We start from the raw sequence: 19,416 nt of genomic DNA on the forward strand, positions 1-19,416 counted from the left end.
ACCTTATCGCTCTCTGCGACTACCTGAAAGGAGGTTGTAGCGAGGTGGAGTCAGTCTCTTCTCTCAAGTAACAAGCGATAGGACAAGAGGAAACGGCCTCAAGTTGCGCCGAGGAGGTTTAGGTTGGATATTAGGAAAAATTTCTTCAGCAAAAGGGTTATCAAGCATTGGAACAGGCTGCCCAGGGAAGTGGTTGAGTCACCATCCCTGGAGGGATTTAAAAGATGTGTAGATGTGGCGTTTAGGGACATGGTTTAGCGGTGGAATTGGCAGCGTTAGGTTCGTGGTTGGACTCGATGATCTTAAGGGTCTTTTCCAATCTAAATGACTCTATGATTCTATGAGTGCACAGTCTAAGGATGTAACATTGCAACAGTCCCAGGGCACTAAATCTATCATATCTGCACCATACCACATGTATTTGTTGTATTATTTACATACTACACATAGGCTAAATATAGGATGCCCAAAGTATCAGAAAGCTTCCAGAAACACGGCAGCCATTTCTCCAAACTCTTTTGTGAATCACTTGTGTTATGGCATGCCCTATGTAATGTTAACTGCAGTTTGAGAAGCTTGCCACCTCTTCTGATTACAATACTTCCTTTTTCTGAAAGAAGATTAGAACTTGAAAAGCAATGGAAAATGCTAAGTTTCATTTCCTTTACCGTACTGATTTATTACCAGGCTTAGATTCTATGGCTTCGCAAAGATAGAGGGTCTTCAATTTCATAGTGGAAAACAGCAACTCCCTTTCTAGCTGGTAGTATCTATTTTTTATTTTAAATGAGACTGGACTATCCAAAACAGCTCATCCACTGCATCATAAAACTTCCTAATAAATTTCACTATCTATAAAATGTTGATTAGTCATGCAGCATACTGTAATAAGATCCCATAAACCCAACAAAACCGCACCCTGCTGATTTACTTTGTGCTTACAGAAAAAAAGAGGCCAATATATAACTTCATGCTTTATTGTTGCATTATTGCCACATTGACAATTACAGAAAATTTCTTTTGCAGTCATTTCAAGGTAACATCTGAACAGCTCCTGTGCTTGTATGTTATCGTAACATATTTAAAAAGCATCAATAACCATCAGTAGGCAATCCAGATCACCAGTTATGATTCTTTATTTTGGGCAAGGTAATGCTTCGGTAAGGACACCTATGTATAAACATGGATACCTCCCAACAATATACAATATGCTTTCATACAGAGACGTTTTCTAACCGTATAGGAATTCCTGCGCTCTAAAAGCCACTAAAGCTATCTTGAGAGTCATACTCCATTGCATAAAGTTACATATCCATCTAACTAATCAAAGACAAAATTCAGGTATTGTCTATATGTGCTGTATATATTGCATTAATAACCAGGAGCAGTAGTTCATAATACAAAAGCATCCATGTTCTTAACTTTTAGTATTAGAATGGAAATGTGGTGTTGCTTTCAGAAGCATTTCTACCAGCTACTACTAGAGACAGAGTAGAGGTACCCAGCCCCACCGAATTGTGTGCTTCTACACTGAGGTACGTTTAGTTTTCCAATGCAGCCAATGGAGTTGAGAGTTGTCCAGCTCATCTTGAAAGACACTTCCATTTGGTCAAAGATGCCGTACCTAAACTCTACCAACTGTCTTGACTACATCACCATTGACTACAGCTGGAGTCTAGACACTACTTCAGACGTAGGCACAAGACTAGGAGAGCTCAGTCCCATCCAGCTCCACCCTCCAGCCAGCAGCTACCAGTACCAAGGGACTGTGATGATCTGCTTCACTGCTGACACAGCACACTGACAGCTACTGGCTGCACCGTCAAGGAGATGCCACTGCTTTCTGTCCTGAATCTGCAAACGTTCCTGCCAACAAATTACCTCATGCAGATACTCCACGAGGATCAACGATGCTACCCTTATGAATGAGTTACTCATGTGTGAATCACTTGTACGCTCATGAGCGGCTACAAACAAGGCCTCAGACGTACCAACATCAGAAACAGAAAGCCTATTTTAAAAATTATGCATATTCTAATACAGAATAATTCTTATAAACAATGCTTATTCCTTAAGGCAAGTACGGTTATCTAATTAAACTGACAATAAGGACTGCATACAAAGGTTGTACATCCTTCCTTGGGTGTAGAATAAATATATCCATGCATAACTTTTGCAAAACATCATTTCCATTTCAAGCCTATGAAGAGATGGAAATGCCAGGTCCCTCTCACCCCCATGAAGTGAGTTCTTCCATTTGTGAAATGGGCCATATTTCACATGAGTTTGTTGTTTTAAATCACCTAATCAGGGAATGATTATTTCATCTGCAGAAATTTTAAAAAATACTATTTTTAAAACTCTCCTCACTGGTTTTCTATACTATTTGATTTTAAACATAAATGGACTAGTAAAGCCCCAAGTGACCCTGAACTTTCACTGATTTGCCAGGGGAATGTTTGCAGCACTAGCTTTGGTACCCACTTTTTTGACATTATTAGAAGTTTTATAAACCTATGGCATTTATAAATGCCACACCATATTTATAGTCAGTTAAAAACAGAAGTACCCTCGAAAAATGTAGGTGGAATGTTTCAAAAATTATTTTCCTGGGTTTTACAGAGATGAGTTGCAGAAGGAAAATGATAGAGCTAAGTGACTTTGAACTGTGCAATCAAAAGATTTAATTATGTGGCCAAAACTAATCCGATTGCTCTACTTGAAAAGTAACTTTCTTATTCACTCATATCACTACTGCCCTTATTCACAGTAAGGCCACTAGGAAAAAATATGGTGTGCAACAGAGGTTGGGTCATAAAGTTAAACACATTTACTAATGGGATTTCTTAGTTTCAAACAGTGATCTCAAACTGTAAGTTAAAAAAGAAAACAGATTTTTCACCAGTCTATTTTAAGTTCAATTCTGGAGGGTCCTGAGCTCCTTCAGCTTGTTATTGGAATTTAGAAATCATCACCTCATAAAAATACAGCCCACAGCGAGACCCATGAGATCACAAATCAGTTGCCTACACCAGCAGTGTTCTTGTAACTCCGATTTCTTTCCCTTCTCCATACCCACAGATCTCCAAATGGAAGAACCTCAACAAGACTGTGTGAGTGCAAAGGGGTGTAAAGAAGATTCAGCTGGATCTCTGCCCACTTGAGAATGTTTTTGGGCCCTCTTATGATCTCACTAGTTGAAATCAGAGGGCACGGTCACTGGGGTGTAACACCGTAGCATACTGAAGGCTGCAAGGGTTCTACATAATCAGGACAACCACCGACTTCTGCCTCAATACACACAACAAACTCCCTCCAGATAGTAAAGGTACCAGTACAAAAGGGCCAGTCTTCCTTACCAGCTTAGCATAAAAACTACATTAACTATCTGCTATTGCGATGCCACAACTGAAAGTACAAGTTTTAAGCTCATTAGTCATATCATTCATACTAAAGTTTTATTTTGGCAATAAGAAAATCTTCTAAAAACCCACTCCTGATCAGCAAATACTTAATAGAGAATTTTCCATCTGGGGTAACAACTGTACAATGTCTTCATTCTTAATAACCTTTGAGAATTGAAGGAACAGCTTATTATTTTAGAGGTCAACTTTACTGATTCGACAGTGTGAATCCTAAAGGGTTTTCACCTTCTCTTGAAAACTTATTCACTGATGGCAGTTTGGCTGAGATTTTGATAGAGAGCTCACTTGCGAGGCTGGTGGATGTGCTGTTTGACATGTTGCGGGTGAGGAAGCTTTTCCACAGAAGGATGTGGTTTCTGATGAGCCACCTGAGCTGCAGCTGGAGGGAAGTCCTTATCACCCTGTTCAAAGAACACACCAGGAAAAATTTAAGAGATCTTAAAAGCGTACTTTCTCATCCAAGTGGATGTAAGTTTTTAGAAATGTGAAAAGCAGATGGAAAACAGTGTTGCACGTTACTCTGGTACACATCCTACCTCGCCATTCTTTTAGCCAACTTCAAAATTTCTCATACACAAGTTTCGCTTCTTCCAAATTACACACATCATCCAAGAACACAGTATCTTAAAGGGATCCAAGGGGAATAAAACCCCAACATTCCTTTAAAAGCTCCTCGTGCTAAGCCACTTTCACTGGCTCTGTATGGTCAGATCTCCTTCACCTGTTTGGTTTTCACAAGGCGACCAGAAAGAAGAGACAATTTTACAGATAAGGTAAGGCAGTCTGAAAAACTACCTGCACAAAAACCCCTAATGTAGGAATGCCAGTTCTGTAGGAAGAAAGGTAGGATCTAAAACTACTTTGGACTGAAATCTTAAGGGTGGCTGGCTTTTAAGTTTAACATGCTCTTTTAACCAGGTCTGCTAGTGTTAGTTCTCACGTGCTGCTGTTGGGCAGGCTCAGTTCAGGTGTAACCCTTAGGCCACCTATTTACAACTGTCGCTTCTAGGGTCAGTCCCATGAGGTTTTCAAAAAGCAATGGAGAACAACTACTGCCAGTGCTCAGTGACAGGGGGAGGAGAATATTACCGCAACTTCCCTCTTTAGAAGCTGGGACAAACATATCATAAGCCAGAAACTCGCTGCATTCCATCGGCTCATGGGGCCCCAACCTTACACAGAGGTATTTTGTACAAAGCTGACATCTCAGAGGGCCTGTTCCACACCTGACCCCACTTCGATCTACTCCAAATTCTTCCTTTTCTGTTCTTCTTTTTTTTTTTTTTTTTAATCTTGATCACTAGGTTAACTTTTTACGTTTTTTTCACTTTTTTCTCTATTCCAAGTTGCTTCCAATTTTCAAAGATCTCCTCTTCTCAGACTTGACATCTCTTACTTTCTTTGCCCCTGATGCTGCTGTTTGCCTTTTCCATACCTCTCTGACCCCTCACATCTTGTTGTCCCAAACGGGTGACGTGAATGCAGCTCTTCTATGACTTGTGAGTACTGTAATGGTTGAGCAGATGACAGAGTCAGTCTGTAAACATTAGCAGGAAATGCCTATCTTTGAATTGATGTATCGTAGAATAATTCAGGTTGGAAAGGACCTCAGGATGTCTCTAGCCCAACCTCCTGCTCAAAGCAGAGCTAGCTGTGAGATCAGACCAACTTACTCAAGGTTTATTATCCAGTCTGGTCTTGAAAACCTCTAAGGACAGAGACTGAATAGCCCCTCCAGGCAACCTGCTCCACTGCCTGAATGTCCTCACAGTGAAAAAGTTTACTTTTTATGTCTAGTCAGGCCCTTCCATTTCAATTTGTGTTTGTTTCTTGTCTGCCTGCCACGCACCACTCCAAACAGCCCGGCTCCATCTTCTTGATAACTTCCTTGTAGATGTGGGAAGGCTGCTGTTAGGACCTCCCAAAACCATCTCTTCTCCATGCTAAACAAGACCTGTTCCCTCAGCCTCTCCTCCAGCTCCCTGAGCATCTTAGTGACCCTCCAGTGAACTTGCTCTGGTTGATCAACACCTTTCATACACCAGGGTGTCCAAAACTGGATGAACTATTCCCTATGTGGTCTAACGCCTGCTGAGCAGAGGGGGAGAATCCCTTCCTTCAATCTACCAGCTACTTCCCAGTTAATGTTGGCTTTTTTGCTGTCTTCCATGCAGCTGGCTCATCTCCAGCTGCTGCCTGCCATTCTTCCAGCCTGTCCAGGTCCCTCCGAGTAGCAGCCCTGCCCTCAAACTTATTACCTGTTCCTCTCAGTTCGGTGCCACCCACAAACCTGATGAGGAGCCTCCTGTCTGATAAAGACATTAAACAGGACAGGTCACAGTAGCTCTGCCTGACACTGAAGAGAACTATTAAATACCAGGAATCTTGAAAATATAATTGAGAAATTATTCTGGGTTCAGAAAGGCATTGCTAGGTGTTGTTTCTTATACAGAGAAGAAATTTTGATACATGTTTGGGAGCTATAAAGTCTCAGAAAATCATAGAACAATTCTGCTCTTCACAGATTAATAAACAAACCTGCAGCTGACAGCTTACTGAAGATAAGTGTAGGACCCTATCAAGTAATTGATTAGCTAAAGAAGAGCTGAGTTACAAAATTAAGACAATAGTTTATTTCCATTTTGAATCTTTTGCACGCCTACTGAACTGGGGGCCTTTTTTTTTATGTCTGAGATTTCCTAAGTCACTCATAAAAAAGATCACTACCCTACAACTGCTAAAGTGCTATCAACATTACTAAACATTAATGCAGTAATTAGTTAGAAGTAATCAGGCATCCAAATGCCTAAATAGGTATCTACCTTGGAGCAGATGGAGGTCCAGGAAATACAGCAGTGCCTGTCTACTACCCTTACAGGCTAGGGAAAAAATGGCATCAGCTCGCTCTTTCCACCTGCGTGTCCTGACACAACCACAGCATCTTAGAGTAAACCACATTACACACCCCAGTGATCTAAGACCACCATGGTAAAGGTACCCACCATGTAAAGCCATGATAAAAACCCTGTCACAATGCACAAGGCATGAATTACTGATCATACAATTAATGGCCAGTTAATACTAATGATTTAGGTTATGGATTTGCAGGTCCTGCCTGCTGTTAAAATCCAGGGAGTAACACCTTGAATCCCAAGTACCTCAAGGCACATATGGCAGCTGAAATACGTATCTTCAAACATGTCTCCTTACAGGCAGGAGTGTCGCTCCTCCTCACAGATCAAGCTATAGCAGCAGACTTAACATGCAACCGCTTTCAAAGGAAATGAATGCTGTAATATCTAGCTTAGATATGAAAAGAAGATCCAATAAACTTAAAGTGCTAACATTCAAAGTAAAACGGTGGAAGTAATTTCAATAAATAATTTCAATTTCACACAAAACCAAAAAGAATGCTCAAAGGGACTTAACACAAATATACAAAACACAAAGCCTCTTCTCATAAAAGAGGAAGGGGAATGAAAAAGATTAATTTTGCTCTGATCAGTGATAATTCTGAAAAGCCATAATATTTCTGTGATTGAAAGAAAATTAACGATAATCTTACCCTAGCAATGACACCAGAGATGAACACCGTTGGTTTAGGTGGGCTGAAAAAAATAAGAGGGATTATTTGTAGAAATTATTTAGAAGGTAAAAATGAAAAATACATCACACATACAATGCAAAAAAAAGTGGCATTTCTGGCAATTAATGAATATTTCAAATAGACAAGACAAATTTCCTCTTCAAATGACTATTGCCTTACTAGTACTTACTGCAGCCAAGAACAGACCTGTAGGATTTGGCTGCTATTACTTCACATTAATTGTGACAGCAGTAAAAGGCTAGTCCAACAACACTGTTCCTTACTTAAGGCTGAGAGTCTTTGTTTGTTTGCATTGGTTTCTTAATCCTCAAATTTTATATATAAGCTGCCAGCAGTACTTTAGTCTTAGTATATTTGTATTGCAACAATGAAAACTGTAGTTGGACTAAACTTACTGCTGTGATGGAGAATAAAATAAAATTCAAGTTTATATCTGTCAATCAAATGGATTAAGATTCTGAGCCTCAGAAAAAACAACACCCAGTACTTTAAATCATAGATTTTCAAGCAGATACTTATCTACTCTATTACATAGAAGGAGAATCATGTCTGCAATAAAACAAATGTTAAAAAACATAAAGCAAAGCCTGCCTTGCTTTTTCACTTGCAGCCCTCCCTCCATGCCAACAGGAACAGACTCTCCACAGGTAGAATTTGACTCTGAAGCTTGGTCAGCACAAGCAACCAGTTTCCTTGGGCCACCCATCTACTGAGCTGACCACCTCTACTCGGAGACCAAGGAGCAGCCACGGCTAACAGCTCATCCCTGGTGGTGGGCATCGCCACAGTGTCTAAATTATGAATAGTCAGCCACTTCAGTGGTCTCCTGGGCAAGGAAAACCATAAATCTGCATGGAGGCTGCAGAAGGATGGAGACCAGGAGCTCTGGAAAATCTCCACAATAGAGGTAACACTTCTGTGAGAAAACCATGTAACCTGGGGCATTGCAAAGGGAAGGAGAGCGCAGAGGTGAAGTTGTGCCTCCCTCTGAACATGTCCATAACCAAGGACTGAGAGCAGGTGGGTCATTACCTTGGACCACAAGAAGGGTCCCTACCCTGTGAGATTATTGCTGATGAGGTTGGAACAACACAAAGCAAACACAAATCAAGTGATTTATTAGAGGAATGATACTGATTATTATGATGCATTTTACAACTACACAGCTTGTAAAGTTTTATTAATATGATGTTATATGAAGTTAAGGTAACAAGCGTCACAGTATTACAACTTGATATAACGGTCTAATAAATATTGCCTACACAGTCTCTGAACACCCTAGCTATTTAACAAGCATCATCATCCCTTCTAGAAATTTTGAAAGAGTCAGAAAGAGAAAGACAGGATTAGAAAAAAGGGAGAAAGGAAGGAAGTTCTGCTCTAAAATACCTCCATTTAAGAGTACCAGTGATATTTCCTGCAGTAAGAAAGAATATTTTGATAACTATATTAGACTTCTTCAATCTAATTTTCTGTTAGTATAAACTAGTAGCAAGCAAAGATCAATAGCGAAACACTTTCATTCTATCCTAATTGTACTAAGCCAATTAGTATGTTACAGCCTCCATGAGATTTCCTGGATACCGACTACCAAAGAAATAACTCTGACACAACATAGATGTACTGCAGTGGCTCAAGGTACCATTCATAAACTAACACCATGACATTATAAAGGAAATGAACAGTAAATGGAAAAAAAATGTGTGGCAAGTTACTCATCAACTATACATGGAATCTGGCTTTAGTCACACTCAGAGAAACAATTATTTGTTTGACATTGCATTATTAACAATATTGGAGAGTGAGAAATTCAAATCAGGTGGATTTTTTCCTTATATTCTTACCATGACCTTTCAGTGTTCACTAGTCTTGGATGATGCATGAAATTCAGATCAACATTTCCCAAAAAGAGCATGTATTTACTGAACGTGCTACGGCTTGTCTGCCCACCACTACACTGTATTACCTGCTGCGTGTTTCATACTTCTTGCTTTAAAAAATAAGTGAAATGCTCCATCGTTTTGGCCAAAAATGACAACCGGAAGGAATCTGTTGCATAACGGTTGTTTCGAACACAGCTTTTCCCGCTGCAAATTGCAAAATCTTCTCAAAAACCCTTGTCTCTTGTTTGAAATGTCATGCTATTGATATTCAAAGGACCCAGACTTGCAAGTTCCCCAGGTACGCAATAGAGCTGGACAGAGTTAGAATATTTGGTACATTTCCGTACTTATTTTTACTTAGTTATATATTCTTTTGTCTAAGGAACTAGGCTGAAGATCCTATAAAGATCATTTTCATATCCAGTTAAGCTAAAATCTAGTCTGAGGTTTATGTTTCAGGTAGTACCGCAGAAGCAGCTAGCATATCTTTATAAAGAAGACACAAATCAGCAATACCACCTTCCTGGTAAAAACTATATCCTTCAGATATAAAACATTTATCTTGAACTCTGTCATGAAATAACATATTTACCCTTGTTTATATGCAATCGTTCTGTGACTGTCTTCTTTAGCTGCACAGTCTTACAAACAGGACACGAATTAGGACTATCCCACGGGTACGTGGTAGGCACCGAAACACCTCACACTAACTCGCCTAGGGTTCATGTGGAACATCGGATGATAGCACAGGGCAATTCACTGACACACAGGGAGCAACCTAATGGGAAATCAGAGTTGCAAGAATATATCTACACCCAGATGCAGCTGGAACAGATTTGTCCTTGACTTCCACCCTTCTTTGTCATTTCTGTGGATTTTTGACCGGACTCTTCTCACTCTGCTCTAGATTTCCAACTTTAAATATGGAAGAACTGATGGGAATGCTGACCTGGCTTCCAGCTCAAGCACCTCTACCCTCCAGCCACAAAGATCTTTTACAGAAATCCTGGCATTCATTTCTGGCTGACCCGAGTTCCCACACTCAGCTGTGGGCACACACTGTAATGAGGCTTCACCTCTCTACTTAACTGATTACAAAGGCAAAATGCTCCACTCCTATGGAAGACGCACCAGCCTATTAGGAAGCTCATTTTCATGCATTAATTATTACCCAGCAGGGAAAAAGACAGAAAGCTGGCCAGAAATGCGAATGATTGAGTGTGTCTGTATTTATGTTCTATGTTAAAGCCACTGGCTTTCCCCCCATTTTTACCAGATTACATTGTCCCAGAAAATATCTTTAAAGATTTAATATTATCAGTTATCTTTGATGATCTATAGAACCAGAATCAGGCCAGAGCATACATAATCACACATCTATACTAATGAAGAATTCAACAGATCAGAGAAAGGCCTGGATAATCAGTCACTAATTCACGCTTTAATTTCATTCTTAATGAGAGAAATCTTTCTACAAATGAATTTCTTCGCAATAAATCCAGTCTCTACTGCCAGACTCCCAAACCATTGGCTTTTGTGGACCCAGATTAGCTGCCAGGACCACAACTCCGTAATTGCGCTCCGGGACATCTACTGGGACTGCAGTGTTGCAACATCACTCATTATCTTTCCCAAGAACCTACCAAAAATAGAAACAAAAATGGGAGAATATGCGCAGGCTATCATCGCTACATTTGTAAAACACTTTCAAGTGCTTTAAATTCTGTTGCTGTTTCACGCAAAGCACAACCTACATTTCCAGTATTTTGTAAGCTGTGATGGTTGCTTTGAGGATATACTTAATCTGATAGAAATCGGCTTGACAGATGTTGTTTTGAAGATGCAGCATTCCTTTGTCTAGCCGTCAGTAAACAAGAAAGCAAAAAAATTACTTTCTGACAAAAACTGATTTTGTTTATACGTGTATGTGCTTTACAGCTACTTAATGCACACATTTATTTAAAGTTAAATGATAGCCACAGCCGATATTGTGTAAGGAATACAATGGCATGCTTGCCAAGACTGCCTAGTGTGTGTGTCAATACTTTCACAGCAAATCCTTATTTTATTATAACATATGGAGAAAAAGAACACATCTGTTAAGATCTGAGTGTTCAAAGAACTTACCCTGATTTTACATGTGCGATGCCGCTAAGAACTGCGCCTGTTTAACATAAGACTCTCTACTGGATTCATTTATCCCGTTTGTAATCAAATAAAATAAAGATTTCTATTATTTCATAATACTTAGCTTAAATAAGATCTTTATCTGACACTGCAAGTAAATCACAAAGAAGATGGAATACTTGAAAAGATCATTAACTAGATGAAATGAGGCATTAATAATACTAAAATCTTATGCCTTCACCTTAGAGGGATTGGTTGAACTGAAGTCTGACAGACATACTGTAAAGACCAACACAGTGACATTGGAATTACTGTGAAATTTCCTACAGGCCACAGAACATACATATGGCAGATGAGTATTTATCCAACTGCATTTAAAATAGAGAAACTGAATAAATTAGTTTTCTAAGTTAACAGGGAATTTTATAGCTATTAACTATCTATATAGGCAGTCTATGTGCACACACACGTGCAGAGGCTATGCATGTATACATATACAGATTACACAGATTCGCAGCTGTTTAAGAGCGGTCCCAAATGCAGGAAAGAGTGCAGCACGTTCCCGCAGGTGCGCGGGGGATGAATGCCTGCAGCCACTCTCCTGTTTGCAGCATCTGAATTGCCTACCGCACCATTACCTGGTGGGATGGATCTGAATCTGATGCCGATGTCCAATGGCAGGTTGAATGGCAGATCCGATCTGGAGGAAGGACTATGAGCATCGCTCACTGTGCGATCCAAAACAAAAGCTTACGTTTAGAGTTGACAAACCAGGAAATAGAACAACGCATACGTATCATTCCTTTCCGCATGAAATACAAAAGCTCCTGAAAAGGGAAATGGGTCTTCCTGCAGCCAGCCAGTATAGAAGGCTAGTGCTCCATGTTCGCTGGTGATCAGAAAAATCAAAACAACATGCTAAGACAAATAAAGAATGAGAAAAAGCAATGGTAAAAATAGTACCTCACTGTATACCTCATTTAAAATACTGTATTCAGTCCAGGAACACCATAAGTAAAGAATTAGAGCAGAAACAAAGGTAGAAAAAATAGCCGAGAGAGCATGAAGAACCTTCTGTAGGAGGCAAGAGCTAAGAACTATTTGCATGCAGTACACAAAAGAGGGGAGAATACTGTTCCCATCTACTTTCTCTATAGTGTAAGTAGAAAGTGACACTTGAAGAAAGCAGAAGACATACATTTAAAACTAATAATAGCAGATACCTTTAAAATACCAGATAATTAAATGCAGAACCTCCTGAAAATAAGGCAACATCAAGATCAAGACTTTAGTGAGATTCAGAACCAGAATTAGACATTTATATGACACAAACCCATTCACATCAGTTAGGATAGAAATGTGTAAAAGTTATATGAATGCTGATGTTCCAGGGCTCCAGTTATCCTTGAACTGATCAGGACCACAAAGAAATCTCTTCTGTGCAGAGGTTAAACTTTGATATGTCATTACCCTTTCTCCTTCAATTAAATATCATAAGAGATTATTTTCCTGATACATCTGATTCATTCAAAATTCATCTACATACCATAAATCAGGGTATGAGCACAGTCTCAAGGTTCCCATTATGCCAACATTTAAAACGGGTTAGCCTACTTTAAAAACGAAAGAACTGCACAGATGCAAGGCTTTTGTTAGGCTAGAAGATTTTTTTCTCAAAATAGGTAAAAAAAAGTTAACATTAAACTAATCTTCTAAATGGGAATGATTCATATTTGTCTTTTCCTGCTCTTGGGAATTAATGATATATCTTAGTGCTGGTGATCACCTTTTGCTGTTTAAGTGGGTCTGGCAAACAGACACATGAAATAGATAAATAACAGCATGACGTGTTTTTCAAAGACTTAGGAACCACAAATCATGTCATAATTTTTAACTATCAAAGAGTAACAGTGGAGTTTGTAATTCAGTGTTTCCTTCCTTTAATCGAATAATCCAGTGGCGTGTACTGCAACTCTTAGTTGGCCTCTAGCTGCAGAAAGCAAAGGAGAAATTTCCACGACAGGCCATGAACCAAAGAGGTGCCTACGCAGAATGCGGAGCTGCGCCCAGCTCCCCGAACCACCAGGCAAAGGCGGCATGCAGACAGCACGCCCCTCGCCCCTCCAGCACCCGAAAACAGCAGGGACTTGAAAAATGAGCAGAACCTTCTACTGAGCAGCTTTCCCTTTATTTCCCTGCTCATTTCCAATAAACATATCATTCACTCTCGTGAACAAGTTGCTTAGGCAAGCAAAGTGAAAAACATATATGAAATAGTATGATCCGCAGTTACCCATTGATCCCCAACCTGTTCCCTAATTAGAGCAAGTTTTGTTATTTTCTGCCTTGTCCTAGCATGATATTCACTCCATGAACAGAAAGTTCTCCAAATATTCTGAGCAGAATTTCATCTTCAGTCAACAAAACTTCAGACTTTAATCCTACCCTTATCTTTCTGGAATTAAAAGCATTTTGGCCAGTTGTTCAAACCATCCAGCTTAATCTTCAAGGTTGCTTGGGAATTCATATTTTCTGGTTATGAAACATGAAAGCCAGCTAGTCTTGGTTTCAGTCTAATGCCTCCTTAAAGATGTCCAGATACTACTTTATAGGGGTGCTTATCTGCATTTACATAGTTGCCTTTGATTTTGGCATTGTCTGTGAAAAAACATTCCAAGATGATTAGAAACACACCGAGATGATTAAAACCACATTTCTCAGCAACGGAGTAAATAAAATTAACAAGCACACTGCTCATCAGCTTGCCTGAAATACTTTCCCATTGGTTATAATACTTCTGGTTATTAATTTTCTGGACAGAAAAGTAATAATTAGTCTGACTGACTACCAGAGGGAAATATTCTAGCTGATTGCATGGGGACATACAGTATCCGACATTCTATGATAATTTATCCTGTTGAGGTCATTTATTTATCTGCCACAGCTTTCCAACCTTTAAGATCACCCACAGGATGGCACTGTTGAACCTGTATCGTGTACAGTAAGTAGGGAACAACCTCAAAGAAATCCAGGTGCTGCGGCAAATACTAAAACAAGTAAAAAGCAATACTTCCCCTTGGTGCCAAATCTTGACAAAATGCAGTATATATATATACACACACAAATTCATACACAAACCTACAGACATTACTTTTGGAAAACAATTTTTATGTCACCATGTATTAGTCTGTGCCCCGATATACCCATGAGATAGCTTCCACTCTGCTAAATTGTTCCTCTTCCTATGAAGGCAAAATTAATGCAAGTTTGAAGGAAGAACTCAATGCCCTATCAGGAAATTTTAATGACTATTTGTTTTGCTATTCACATACAAGCAAATTGGGCATCCTGATCTTTTAATGAGGTGGTAAATCACTGGCCATTATATTTAATAGCAACTGATTGACATTCATTGTTCTTACACTCACTGTCAAGGTATTGCAGCATATGGCCTGATTAATCTCACCGGCCTCTCATTCATCTTTGTTTTTAGTACATGTGTTAGCCATAAAAGAAAATTATTTAAGAAAGATATCCACCATCTCTTATCTATATTGTTGTACATGACATTACTATCAGAGAATAAATTTCTCTTTCATGCCTTCTTCTGATCACAAAATGAAGATTTATGCATTTCACCTTTTCTGTAGACTCAGAGGATTTAGAAATAGTCCGCAATTCTCCAACTGCTGGTTCATTTATTAGGGTTCAACCCTGTTATCGCAGTATCTACATCAGCTCTTAGTGAACATCAATGACAAACTTCTCACAGGCAGTGACTGCAGCATTAGCCCACTTGTAGCAACTTAACGGTGGAAAAATGAGAGCTACAAAAACCAACATAAAGCAAGCAGTACCTAAATGGTGACACAACTCAAAGGAAACTCTAAAATAAGGAATGAAGTAGGGTAGACTTTAAGCATTTGCAAAACGGCCAGCAAAGACCATGGTGCAAAGGGGAGAGAGTTCAAGAGCTGAAGTATATCCCCGTGCCTGTTCCCGTGACAGTAACATACTTCCATACTGAGACTATCATGACCATGGGCCTGCACTGCCGTGTCTCAGCTACAGATGGAGTGGAACTGGAAAACCAGTATGACACTGTACTAGGAATACATGATGTCAGTGCAATGAAGGAGACACAGAAGGTAGACGCTAATGAGAAGCTGAAAATCTTCTTACTCATGCCCGGGTGAATCTGTGTTTGTCTCAGAGACACACAGCAGTGGCCCCGAATTTCCCAACCTTTCCTGTTAGAGTTCATACCATACCTGGATCTTTCTTTCTGATGTCTCAAGCCATTAATCATTCAGTAGATGCGCACCTTTCACTCTCCTAGTGCTCTGAACAATTGCGATATTGTTTCTTGTTACCCCAAAGTACACTGCAGACACAAAGTCAAATGTGTCTGCACGTGTCTGCACATGCACAAATACCACATCATCTTCCACAGCCACAACACTATTGTGAGGAGTCTTCTCAACCCAATTTTATACCATGTATTCTGCGTGGTTTCCATTCTGCAGTCGCGCCCTACTGTTACGTGACACTCTGCAAAGCAAATGCAGGCTGAAATCAGCCCTTTTTCACTTCTGTGGCTGTTCACAGCTCCACCCACAGCAGAACAGACCATGATGAAGTTCTTGCCCGATTCAAGAGGCTATTCCTGGGAAGGCTCTGAGGACGATAAAGGGTGTTGTGGAAGGTCATGAAGACACTCTGATAGTATCAGATCCTATGCTGAAGATTGTGTGAACTGGCTGCATGAACTGGCCAGGAACTTGCTTTAGTTCAAACCCTGCCAAAGTTATCGACACAATTCTCCCTGTTTTCCAGTGGCAAGTGGCATTTCTAGAGGCATAAATCCTGTCATAGGAGTAGGAGATGAGTAAATCCTGGAACCTGGAATTCTTCTTAATTCAGACATAGAAAACAAAGAAAACATTCTTTCAGTATGCAATCTTGTATTTAGAGGTCATAAAGGAGGACCAGAAGACAGAATTAAAACATGTTTTCAACCTAACAGTTTACTTCTAATAGTAAGAAATCCCTTAATCCCTAATAAAAACCTAGCTGGGCTGAGTTTAATGTGACAAATGACAAGGAACAAAAGTTCTCTAAAAGGGATTCAGACACAGGTGCATCTGTTTAAATGAACTTGGAGAAATTTAATTTCTCCATAGAGAAACTGACCTCCGTTGACCTGAGAGGAAGCAACCACTTCATTCCTCTACTACCATTACTACACCTGCTGCTGAGCTGTGGCGGTCAGAAAGGCAGCATCTTCATTTTCCATCTAGAAACATCCAGTCACCTGAACAATCAGAAGAGGCTGTTTCTTCCTTCCAGATTTACCTTAAGGGTTTCATCTAGAAGGTCAACATCAGGTATTACGACAATCAGCTGCAAAACTTCCACTGTCAATGGGACTAGCACTTGGTACCAAGAAAATACACAGAAAATGTCCTTGAAGAAATCAATAGCAATGGGATTGAAAGCATTACAATCTGAAGGAGTTCAAGAAGAGTTCTTAGATGGTAAGCTTTCACTCTGTGTGAAATAAATGTCTAGCTTTTTAAAGTGATAATAAATGCCATGACAATGCAAATGGGTAACAGATAAATGTGCTGTTAAATCTGAATATAGTTCTATAGTAGTACCCGGTCAACTACAAACTCTTGAATGTCAATACCACTGGTGATTTTTCTGTTAATCTAACAAAAAGACTGCTAATTTCCTAGTTCAGTCTGTTAGATCTGTCACATCCTGGTGCTCCATTTGTTTGAACGGCTTTTAATTGCTTTTATAACAGCTAAAGCAGTTCATTTCCTTAAAGTACTATAGCACTTGCAAGATGGCAGCTAACCGCTTGGCAACATTACCTTCTACCATACAGAATAGGGTTAGATTACATTTTTTCTGTTTGTGATGCACACGTAGCTTTGCTTCTTCACTTTGCTTCTACAGGACAACTAGATCAGTCTCTCTGAGGAATGAAAACAAAACAAGCATGCACAATCTCAGCTGAGTTTACATTTCTTAAACAGCAGCAATGTATTTTATGCTGGTCATTTCCATACTGAGCACAACAGAGAAGAAAAAGACACTAAAAATGACTCATCTTACTTTATCCACTACCTGGTGGCACAGTTGAGGCTCGAGTGCTGTATAAAGTTATGTTTCTATAGTTCTAGCTGAAGGGTGTCCTCAGCAAGAACACAGTTTTTCCAAACAACTGCGGAGTGGTAGTACCTCTGGCCACTGTCTGAATGTTATAACAAGTGACAATATAATAATAGGAGTTGACTTAAGAAATCATTAGCCTACTCACCTCTGAAATCAGGGACAATGGGCGTAAGTAAAATGTACTACTTATTTCAAAAATAAAGTGTACCTATCTAAGTATCAATTTAGGTTGGATTAACAAAAAAGATTTTTTTTCTAAAGATTCCTTGTTTCCTCTGTATGCTTCAAAAAGCCATTTCTGTCATCCTGTGTGTACTTCGAGATACAAACATTTTAATTAATAGCTTTTTATTTGCCTATGAACTAGGATATACCTTTTGTAGAAGTCTATTAACATGCAAATGCAGAGATCTCTTCTGATTAAGAAGGTCATTTTTACTCTATGTAGTTCAACAGAGTAATGGAGTCCCAGAACGTCAGTATGAAAATTAATGAAAACTTAAGACACCGCAATCAGATTTTCAAACAATTAAAAAGTGGAAATACTGTCACAATAAGTGCACCTTCTATCAAAAACACAACCAAGTGTGCACATTTGTAAATGCTATACTGCATATCTTTTCATAATGTGGTATGACTTACTGACAGCTTATTCTTTTCAAATTTTCACATTTTGAAGAAACATTTTGTAAATATGAGACACTTCCACTACAAAAATGTATTTCCCATTATTTATCTCTTGGTTCCATTATATTTTCTTATTTCCCTTCCCACCATTAAGACTCCCTGATCTGCTGGGATGTACAGCTAAATATCTGTGTAACACTGACTCTTTATTTTAAGAATTCAGTATAAAACACATCCCCATTTAGCTTTCATTACAAAAGCAAGTGGTTAGAGGGAGCTCAAGATCTGCAGGAGCAGGAACCAGAGGAAATTTTGTAATGGTACTTTTTGGCAGAAGGTACAGGGGAGGTAATGATCCTGTCCTCCTCTCCATCCTCTCCACCTCTAACAGCCTCTAAGCCCCCAAGGGCTAATTCCCAAACCTGCTCACATCAGGAAAACATACCACGAAAGGGTGTGAACAGTGAGAGACAGAGACAGTAGAAATCATACTGATAGAAATACACGTATCTGAGAAAGGTCTCACACTCCATTAAGGCTCTAAATTCTGGTTTGGTAACTTACAATACAGATAAATCTTAAAAATTGGGCACCGAAAAAAAATCCAAGTTTTGATTTAACTGAAAATTAGAGATGTTTGAATTTTTTATTCAGATGAGACAAAATTCTGAAAGATAAAATAGCAAAGGTCAACAGAAAGCAACAAAGCTAGATTTAATGATAACGTATTTTGGGAAATGGTGTCTATCTGTGGTTACTTCTCCTCAGTCTCATGGTGAGTCCCAGAGGACATACCACCTGGTAGGTGCTAATCAAGTGGTGAGGCCAGACTATAATTCAGGCTGCTCCCAGACACATAAAGCTACGGTCCAATGAATATCTAGTCCCTGATAGGGGCTCAAAAAAACAATCACATGGATTACTACTGGGTTTTGCTCACAACCAGATAGTTATGCTTAAGAAATTAAAATAAGATTACAAGAAGCCAAATTAATGCCTGATACATTTACTGCTTGTACTTGTTTTCACTTACAATCCTCCTTATTTCCCGAGATCACATTTTATAAACTGATATGTGTGAACTTTTGACCAGCAAGCAAGTTTGCACCCTCTTTTCATGTCAAATACCTACCCATTCATTCTGAGTTTATCACCGTGAAAAAAGCAAAAAGAGCAGGTGTAAAGAGAACATCCTTAATTTATCAAAAGGCCAAACCATTTTCTAATTTTCATCCTCTATATTTATGGCAAAGCTTTGTATTAACCAATGCAGCATTCCTATTATTAACCCACACTTTCAAGAGAGAAGACAGACCTCTTGTGAATACTTGCTCTGAATACTTGCTGCTATGACATTAAAATTGACAGAAGGGTATTGGGCTCCTGTCATATTTATTTAAGATCTTTATACAGAAGTCGTCCATGGAGACATACCCTAGGCACCCAGATGACAGCAATGCTATTGCTGCAACATAATGGCCAGCTGCAAACTGAAATTTAATTTCATTTTTGTCTATCAGAGGAATCTCTTCTAGCTACTTTGAGTTGCAAAGAAAGACAA

The 19,416-nt window shown here is 39.3% G+C and overlaps 1 protein-coding gene across 1 annotated transcript in view; it reads right to left on the minus strand.

The window, feature by feature from the left end:
- Positions 1-961: 961 nt before the first annotated feature.
- Positions 962-19,416, minus strand: part of DAP (death associated protein) — a 56,023-nt gene continuing 37,568 nt past the window's right edge. Inside the window, exons 3-4 of the mRNA XM_049823952.1 lie at positions 6,991-7,033; positions 962-3,826 (exon numbers count right to left, since the gene is read on the minus strand). Of these exons, the coding sequence (XP_049679909.1) occupies positions 3,707-3,826; positions 6,991-7,033 (163 nt within the window). The 3' untranslated portion in view covers positions 962-3,706. The remainder of the gene's footprint in view (positions 3,827-6,990; positions 7,034-19,416) is intronic.

This window comes from Accipiter gentilis, chromosome 20 (genome assembly GCF_929443795.1).
Source record: "Accipiter gentilis chromosome 20, bAccGen1.1, whole genome shotgun sequence".
NCBI lineage: Eukaryota > Metazoa > Chordata > Aves > Accipitriformes > Accipitridae > Astur > Astur gentilis.